The sequence below is a fragment of the Penaeus monodon genome, chromosome 18 (genome assembly GCF_015228065.2).
Source record: "Penaeus monodon isolate SGIC_2016 chromosome 18, NSTDA_Pmon_1, whole genome shotgun sequence".
In the NCBI taxonomy this organism is placed as follows: domain Eukaryota; kingdom Metazoa; phylum Arthropoda; class Malacostraca; order Decapoda; family Penaeidae; genus Penaeus; species Penaeus monodon.
The window spans coordinates 13,648,275-13,658,274 of record NC_051403.1 but is presented as its reverse complement, the minus strand read 5'-3'; the positions used below and the strand labels follow the sequence as shown (position 1 = coordinate 13,658,274).

The 10,000-nt window shown below is 42.5% G+C and overlaps 1 protein-coding gene across 1 annotated transcript in view; it reads left to right on the top strand.

The window, feature by feature from the left end:
• LOC119584628 (rho GTPase-activating protein 29-like) overlaps positions 1-10,000 on the top strand; it is a 144,562-nt gene that overhangs the window by 10,635 nt on the left and 123,927 nt on the right. The window contains 1 exon segment of the mRNA XM_037933310.1: positions 4,244-4,387. Within this exon segment, the coding sequence (XP_037789238.1) occupies positions 4,244-4,387 (144 nt within the window).

The following is a 10,000-nucleotide window of genomic DNA, read 5'->3' as shown; positions in this document are numbered from 1 at the left end:
TGTGTGTGTGTGTGTGTGTGTTCCTTTGTTTTTTATTTTTGAGTACGTCTGTTTTGATGCGATGCGATGCGATGCGATGCGATGCGATGCGATGCGATGCGATGCGATGCGGTGTGCTGTGTTGTGCTGTTCTGAAATGTGATTTGATGTGATATGATATTCGATGCCATGTGATATGGTGAGGCGCAGTGTGGCGTGGCGTGGCGTTTATCGTGTATGTATATATGTATGTGCTAGCACGAGCGCATATTTAGTGTGAGTGCGAGTTTCTTTAGGATACCCTCTAAAAGGATTCATTTTCTTTTCTGATTTCGCCGCAGCCATTTTCTATGACGATATGTTCTTGTAGGTATAACTCAAAGAATTATGATTTATGAATCGCAAGAAATATTAATTGCGTAAACAAAGATTTCATATTTATAGATAGGAAGCATTTTGAGTATTGGAACCTTAGAATAGATATCTCCGACACTTCTAGCCAGATATATTCAACAAAACGTAATTCAATGCGCATGGCACGGCGCAGACTCACTGCGGCGTGTGTCTGAATTTAATTAAACAGCCAATTTCTGAAAAGCTAGTCTAATCCTGAAGTCGGTGTGATAAACATGTGAATAGCTTAGGTTTAGGTTTGCATTTTCATTACGGAAAAAATCCCCCAAAACCGAAATGCCAGGATTTTACAAGGCTACTGGTAGTGACTTCAATCTTTATCTTTTACTTTCCGGTGAGAAATAGAGTGACAGTTTTAGGCCTATTTCGGAGCCCTGGATTTACCCTCTTGGCTTCCATAAAGAAACAAGTGATGAAAAAAAGCCTTTTTTGGAATTCTGGATTTACCGTATTTTACGTTACATGCAGAAACACAGTGGTGAATGTCAGCATATTTTGGAATCCTGGATTTACCCTCTTTTTGATTCCACAGAGGAACGCAGTGATGAATATTGGCCTCTCTTTGAAATCCTTCCTTTAAGTCTGATACAAAAACAGTGACGAATCACAGGCTTTTTTTTTTTATTACGGGATTTATCCTCCTTTGACTTCCATAGAATATAGGCCTATTTTGAATCCTGGATTTGTCCTCTTTAAGTTCGGTAGAAAGCAAAGAAACATCCATCATGGAAGCAAATGATTCAGCAGTGCAGTCCACGGGACCCCAAGACTCTCCCCAGCAGAAGACGAGGTCCATGTCGGTGGTGGTCGCCCAGCGGAAAACCCGGCGCCCCTTGCAAGGCGCCGTGCCAGACATGCCGGTCATCAGTCCTGGAGCTCCGGTGGAGGAAAAGATCGAGAAGCTGCAGGCGCACACGGACAAACTCTTCAAGGTTTTGATTCAGAATCAAGGACGGGCTCGCTCTTCGTCTCGCACCGACTCCCGTCAGCGCTCTAAGATCGACGCCCTCCAGTCTGACACGAAGAAACTGACGGAACTTCTGCTGCAAGTGAGCGAAAACAGCTCTCGTGCCTCGCACGGCCTCGGCAGCCGCCCCCGCACCTACCAGAGAAGTTTACCTCCGCCTCTCGGGCACACGATTCTGCCCCCGTCCGACGACGATGACTCGGTCTCGCTGTCGTTGCGGTCCTCCTCGTCGACCCTGGACGCCAGCACCGCGTCCCCTCCACCGAGAACCTCGGCGTCCGTGCTCCTTGCGAGGAACAAGGCCTCTTCGCAGGCGGGGCCTTCGCTCGAAGCGACGAACCGGGGCTCGGCGAGCGCCCTTCGTGCTGTGGCCGCCTCCCATCGCAGACCGCATCGAGTTTCGGCTGCTCGTCCTCTGCACGAGTCCCGATACAGGTCGACCCAGTTCACCGGATTCTTCAAGGCCTATGAGTCGCAGTACAAGCCCCAAAGCAGGCCCGGCCGCCACCACCTCAGCCAGAGGTCTGACCGGCCGGTTGTCGCGGCTGCCTCGCAGCGAAACCGCTTCCCCCCGAGAGGTGTGTGCGGGCGAGTTGAAATGCACACTCACATTCACTCACGCACTCAGCCATTCATTCACTCTCCCCCCCCCCCTCTCTCTCTCTCTCTCTCTCTCTCTCTCTCTCTCTCTCTCTCTCTCTCTCTCTCTCTCTCTCTCTCTCTCTCTCTCTCTCTCTCTCTCTCCTCTCTCCTCTCTCCCTCTCTCCTCTCTCTCCCTCTCCCTCTCCCTCTCCCTCTCCCTCTCCCTCTCCTCTCCCTCTCCCTCTCCCTCTCCCCCCCCCACACTTAATTACTCTGTAAATTGCATTGCTGCACACATATACACTCGCACACAATCGCGCCGCGATTCGCGTGTTTCGTTACCCTCGGCCCTATTACCGACGTGATTTTACATACGCTAACCCCGGAAGCCCGAGAAACCCGTGTGAACTGTAAAGTAAAGGAAAAAATGAGAAGAGGTGTTAAAAACTACTTAATAAAATCATATTTGGCCGTAGCTGTAACAAAACACTCACCGGTATGACCCCCCCCCCCCCGAATACCTAATTGGCGCACCATGGCATATATACACATGCCACCCGGAATTGAGTTCAGTCATGCCATGGCATGTACATATATGCCATCCGGCAATTAGGGGTTAATCATAAAACGGATGCAAAATTATTGGAATGTTATTCTTATTTCACTATTGTCGAGCAACGTACAATTTTAACATATGTACCAGTCCCAAGCAAAATCAGTAGCTTTATCTTGCTCTGACAACATATTTTACCCTATATTTTTTGTGAAGGAAGCATAGATATTATAACACAAGAAGTACAATGACAGACATATTCAGATTTGACAATTTTATTCAACCTCTGATATTGCTTACCGCTGTGTGCTATTATAGATAGAATGTTATTAGCCCTGTGAAAAAATACATATGATAACAATAACAATGTGGACATGTTTATAACTGATTTCCTACTTTATATAGAATTGTATGATGTCAGTGTCATGCAAATATATTTTGTGTATTGTGTGTTACGTTCGACTGTGCAGGATACTATCATTATTGACTGTTATTAGAAAACCAAGTCCACTATACATAAAATAGGTTAATTGAATTGAGATCCTCCCGAATGCCGTCTTCAGGGGGAACTCAGAACTGTTATCTCCTCTTTCATGAAACTATATAGTGTGTATTTTCTGTCATTATATCGCGTACTAGTCGTTTTACAAGGTATAAGATATACTGATGTGGATCATGAATCCTCTATTATTGTGGTAAATAAGGGCTTGTATTTACGAGTCATAGTCGCCACTGATGGGGTAATTCTAAGACGCAACAAACTCCCAGACACAATTGTAACTCCTCTAAATCGAACGTCATCTAAATTCATAACTAGAATTTGCATCGACATCTTCGTTTTTGCAATATGATGTGAGGAAGATATTATCCCATTATATAGTAACACGTTTTGTTTTACACTATTGTATACAGATGCATGACACTGTATTTTATGACCATAATCGTAACACGCAAATGCATTTTTTTTCGAGGTAAAAGGTATCAGTTACAACGGTGCATGCAAACGAAAGAAAAGTTGAAACTGAAACGTTACATTGTTTGATTCGAGTGTCTTCACGGTACCAAATGAGGTGCACATGGTGATAACAAAGCATTATGCTATTTTTTATGGTAATTATGCAGGAGAGTATGCACAATAGGTTTGTTTATATTTGTATTATTATTTGTTACCAGTAGTACTTAAAGATTTTAGATCCTGATATTAAATATGCTAAATATGTCAGCGTTTTATTTTTAATCATACAAATGAAAATTTTTTGTTTCCTTTTCTGTAAAATGTTAATTGATGAATTAATTGGGTCTATGAAAGTCATAGGGAAATGATGTATGGACATATATGTGTATACACATATATATATATATATGTGTGTGTGTGTGTGTGTGTGTGTGTGTGTGTGTGTGTGTGTGTGTGTGTGTGTGTGTGTATGTGTGTGTATGTGTGTGTATGTGTGTGTGTGTGTGTGTGTGTGTGTGTGTGTGTGTGTGTGTGTGTGTGTGTGTGTGTGTGTGTGTGTGTGTGTGTGTGTGTGTGTGTGTGTGTGTGTACATGTGTGTGTGAGGGGGGGGACGCATTCACACGTGTCCGTATGCATACTTATATGTATGCTAATATAATAGGTACGCATTCATACATGTATATATACATTAATATATGTAATTCCTATATATAAGTATGCATTTTTTTTATATTATTAAGTTTCATCTTATAGTATGTCATACGAGTACATTATACTATTCTCCCGCGACAGATAAGAACGAGACCCTGCGCGTGGCTGCACACGAGCGCCTCGGAGAAGTCCTGAGGATCCTGAGGTCGATCCTCGAGAAGTACAGCCCCATCCAGCACAATGAGCTCCTGGCTGCTGCCTCCCACCTCATCACTCACGTCAACGGTAAGTGCACGGTTCAGATCGCCTTTTGGTTAGATTCACTGTTGTGGGGAAAGGAGAAAGTTGGGGGAAGTTATGGATGATTATTTATTGTTTTTCGAGTGTTTTGGTTGAAGTATGAACTGCGAGGGGAGAGTGTTGCGTTCGGTTATTGTTTTAGAGGGAAGTAATTGATTTATCTACGTTTGGCCTTTCAAGATTATCGTTTTCTTTGGTGGAGACATCCTCAAAGAAAATGGGAACTTTCATCATAGACTTCTTAAAAAAAGATTTAAGCCTTCTGTAATATAGCGGAAATACATGTATATAAACACACGCACGCACGCAGACACACGGTCGCTCACGCACACGCACGCACACACACACGCACACGTACGCACACACGCACGCACGCACATACACTCATCCACGTGTATATGTTTGTACATGTGTGAGTGTATATGCATATATATGTATATATGTATGCATGTATAAATATTTATGTATCCATATATTGAGGTGTATACAATTATGCACACATATTCTCGAATTCACTCATTTAACTATGTAGTTTTCCCACCTATATGTCTATATCTTAACATAGCGGCCTACGTGCAGGGTGGCCGGCATAAGGGAGAAGGGGAGGATGTGGGAAGCGAGGAGACTATAGACAAGAGAAAAGCTGCTGTTCATTGGACAGCAGCTTTATTAAGGAGGATTCCACTAGTATGCGGGGGTGGACATCAGCGGAAGGAAAGACAATTTGCGCCGCAAACCCGTCCACCTGATGACCTGTGTCTCACTGATGGCAAAAGAAGGCGTTGTTGCTGTGTCCCCTTAGCGTACTTATGTTGAAACAAAGTATTGCTTATCGCAGGAAACACAAGGAACAGCCTAGGTAACCACCTCGAAGTAGAGGGAAAACAGGTGTGGACCAGGTTGCGACGGAGTGTGTTCACCTGGCGAAAGATCAGCTTGCAGTTGAGAGGGAGAAGTGGGCAGGCTGAGGATGGGCACGGTAGGAGTTTGTTTAGGAGAGGAATCGAGGTAGAAGGTACGCCGTGCCCTGGATAACGCGACATCGAGAGCATGAGGGTAGCCCAGTTTCGAGAAACGAACGACGGGTTACCGCGATGCCTCTCCTCTCTCTCTTTTATACCCCCTCCTCTCCCTTTCCTCTTCAGACCTGAAGATGGAATCCAGGTGGATTTCGAAACTATAGTCTCATTTTTCAACAAATCTAGTTTTTACATTGTGTTTTTTTCTACCATATGTATGTATGTATGTATGCATGTATGTATGTATGTATGTACAGACAAATATAGGTATGGATGTAGATATAGATATATAGTCACATATATACCTACGTACTTGGAGTGCATATATGGGTGGGCAAAACTTGAACAGAGATTTTAGTACTGTTGCATAACAAGGCGAATCGCCCCTATTTGGAATTTATCGGCATCGTGTATTCAGTGGTACAATAGTCTTACATCCTAATAAGAAATTCAGTGCACAAAAGGCGGGTAACCACAATTGCCCCGTCGTCCTCCACCCTTGATTCTCAGGGACTGGATTGGTCACGTCGTCCTTTGAGTTTTAAAGGGATAGGCATTTGGTTACCCTTGCACTGTTTCATTTTCTTTAGACGGAAACGGTAAGAAAACGTGAGGACAGAATCAATACACTGTTTTCGTTGTTTTTGAGTGTTTTCTTATTTGCGAGGAAACATAAATAACTAAGGGATATTTATTATGTAATAAATAGTCAGAGCATTTCTCTCTCTCTCTCTCTCTCTGTCTCTATCTGTGTCTGTCTCTGTCTCTGTCTCTCTCTCTCTCTCTCTCTCTCTCTCTCTCTCTCTCCTCTCTCTCTCTCTCTCTCTCTCTCTCTCTCTCTCTCTCTCTCTCTCTCACACACACACACACACACACACACACACACACACACACACACACACTCACTCACTCACTCACTCACTCACTCACTCACTTTCTCTCTCTCTGCGTCTCTCTCTTTCTGTCTATCTGTCTCACGCTGTCTCTCTCTCTCTCTCTCTCTCTCTCTCTCTCTCTCTCTCTCTCTCTCTCTCTCTCTCTCTCTCTCTCTCTCCTCTCTCTCTCCCTCTCTCTCCCTCCCTTCCTCCCTCCCTCCCTCCCTCCCTCTCCCTCTCCTCCCTCCTCCTTTCCCTCTCCATCTTGGAAAGAATGCCAGGACTCATATCCACGATCTTAATATCAGGTATTAGAGCTCATTATTTGAAATTTATGAATCAGATTCTTCGCCTCCCGCATCGTGACCCTCTGCTTGCAGTCTGTTGTGATAAATTCAGTGATTATGATGGCATCCCGAGTCATGTAGTTATATATAAAACATTAGAGAAAAGTTAGTGAACAACAAGGCCATTTTGCCTGTATTCAGTGACAGGCGAGGAGCGTTATAGAAATCCTGCCGATAGCTAAAAATATGTAATGAAAAGTATATTTCGTACAGGTTATTGCACTTTATAGCTGTCCCGGAATTTCTTCCTTTGACAGGATCGATCACACTGCCCTTTTTATTACAGGAAAAAAACGCGTTATTACGTATCCTAGAGACTGTATATATATGGTATGAGTTCCATAAAATATGAGGAAAAATGGACATGGTAACTCGGTCGTCCTGCACCTACGAAGGATTGCCGTAGAAGAAGAGAGAATAGATAAAACGTATGAGGCTGTAAGGATCCGTGTCCGAGGTAGATGGTTATAAACAACACAAAGGATACATCACAGGGAATTGTATAACGCGTGTAAGATATAGTCACAATATCTGGTCTCTGTGTTTATCAACCTAATGAAATGAATCTGACTGTCTCTAACGCCATTCGTATTTATTACGATCCGTAATAGGTGAATCAAACCCACGATTTCTCATTAATATAAATTGCTGAAAGGTTAATCAATGTAAACAGCAGGGACGGGCGCGGGGTTGAGGATGTTTACACGTGGCGTCCTGATGGGAGATTTCCTATGGCATTTGTTATAGCGGCGTCTCAGGCACCCTTGCTCCCGGGTGGCGCCCCTGCCGGAGACTGCGATTCGTTGGGGTTGTTTGTTGTTGTTTGTTTACATTTAGACTTTTGATGGCGTTGGTTGTTGGGTTTAGATTTTTTGGTATCCGTGTTTTGGGTCGTATTAAACTTATTTTCTTGTATTTGTTTTTTTCTGATTATTTTTCGTTATTTGTTTGACCGAGAGTTGTTGACTTAACCCATTTTAAGACATCTTTCAATCTCTTCACTCTTGTTCTTCATCATCCTTAACTTCTTCGCTCAGTTATGTTTATTCATTTATTTATTCAGTTATTTCTATCTCCGTTTTCTGTCTTTTGATTTTCGCTCTCCCCCTTCTTCGTTTTCCCTCGAACCTTGTGCCGTTTCTACTTTTTATTTTCTTCGTCTTTCCTCGTTCGGCTTCCCCTTCCTCTCCATCTGTTATCTTTGTTTATTTCCATATTTCTTGACCTTTTCCCTCTCGTCCCCTTCATCCAGTCTCTCTTTGTTCCGTGTTCGTTGCGACCGGACCCTCAATTTTCATTTCCCTTCTTGTATTTTTGCCTTTTCTTCCTGTGTTTTGTATTTAGTTTCCGTGTTATTTTTCCATGTTGTGTTTCGTGTTTTTTAAAGTTTGTTTTTTCCCTTTACATTTTCTCTTTTTTTATTACATTTTTCTCATCATTTTTTCCCCCCCTTTCCTTTTTCCTTCGTTTCTTCTCTTATTCCACGCCTTCTCTCTTTTATTTATCTTTCTTTTCTGTCTTTTATTCCCAGTCGAACCAAACATTAGTAATCTTTACTCCCTCTGCTTCTGTCAGTCATCATTTTTCACCTCTACTTTTTTTTTGTTCAGTTTTCATTATTTCGTTCACTTTCGTTTTCGCTCTTTGATTTATTTTAGATTTCCTTGCTTCATTGATTTATTTATATATGTTTATTTATTTATTTATTTATTCATTAATTCTTTCATTCATGGCATTCATTCCCGTTATTTCAGTCGTTTTAATTTTCGTCCTCGTCCATTTCAGTTTTCATTATATTTTTTCTTTATTCTGTCATTCATTTTTTTCTTTTTTTCATTATGTCATTCAATAAGCTCTCGTTTTTTTCCCCATTCACTTCGACTTTCATTCATCGTTTCCTTCACCTACACGCTCTTTCGCTCACCCTCTCACCTCCCCACCCTCTCTCTCACACACCTCCGTCACTGTAATTAAGCCGTGTAGCATTAAATCACCCTTTTTAAATTACTGGAAGAATGTTAGGCGCCTGATATGAAAACGTAAATCATCTTTTTGAAACTGCTTTTTAATGGCCCAAAGTTTACGCGGCAAGAACTCGCATGTATTTCAGGGAATTTAATGCTGGGTGGGTTTGACTCCAGCTTAATCCGGAAAGGCGGTAGTTTTCGCTCTGTAAGCTGGCGTTGGGTTTGATCGTGGCATTTTAATATTTTTTATTTATTTATTGTTTTTTTTTTATTTGTGTGTGTGTGTGTGTGTGTGTTGTGTGTGTGTGTGTGTGTGTGTGTGTGTGTGTGTGTGTGTGTGTGTGTGTGTGTGTGTGTGTACGCGCGTATGTATGTGTGTGAATGTTTCTGTGTTTGTGTGTGCACTGGATATGTGAAATTAATTTTCTATGCTAATTAAATTAGGTCCGCCAATTCACTCCTTGCTTCAAGTTTCTCTCTGTATTATTATCCTCATTTCTCCGCTTTCCAAATCAGAACCATGTTTATATTTTCCTTTAGCTTTATTCCACATGTTAGTACTATTTCCAACTTTTGTTAATTTTTATCTTTTATCCTGTCCTTTTCCTTGTTTTCATTTGTGCTCTCAGGGGACTCTTGTTCTGCTTGTATGTCTAATCGTCTTTGTATTTCTGCTGCCCTTTCGTGGATTCTATAATAATATGATAATAATATATAATTATGATAATTAATAATTATAATAAAAATATAATATGTATAGTAATAATAAACAATATAATAATACTATATAATAATAATAATAATAAAACTCATTTATTCCAGCATGTTAATAACTATCCCCCAACTCCTTTATTCCAACATGTTAGTAATTAATCAGATTTTTTTCATTCAGTGAGACTCCCCCTCCCTCCCGTCGCCTCACAGACACTGACGCAACATGGAAACCCCTCCGCCACGTGCTTTGGCCCGTCTCCGGGTGCAAGCAGGTGCCCCCGGGTTGCCTGCTGAGCGTGGGTGTCGCGCCCGTGTGAGCTGTGCCTGCTTGTCCACACTCCATTAGTGACGCCGTCGGACAGAGGGGAAGCAGGGAGACGGGCGGGAGTTATAGGGGAAAGGCTTATAAACAGAGGGCGTGAAGAGAGGAGGTTATAGGATTGGCGTGATCGTGCCTGGTGGTTTATGTGCGACCGATGGACTTTATTTGATGGGTATGGCGGCGGTAGAGATTATGTATGGGTGGGAGGCGTTTCTGGTGCTTTGACAAGCGTGAGAAGAGGGAGGAGATATACAGGTGCTGGAGGTTTTCGTGGAAAGGGGTGTGTATGTGGAGTTTGTGGGTATACGAGGTTGCAACGGCAGATGCCTCGAGGACCCCGTGAATAATCACTAC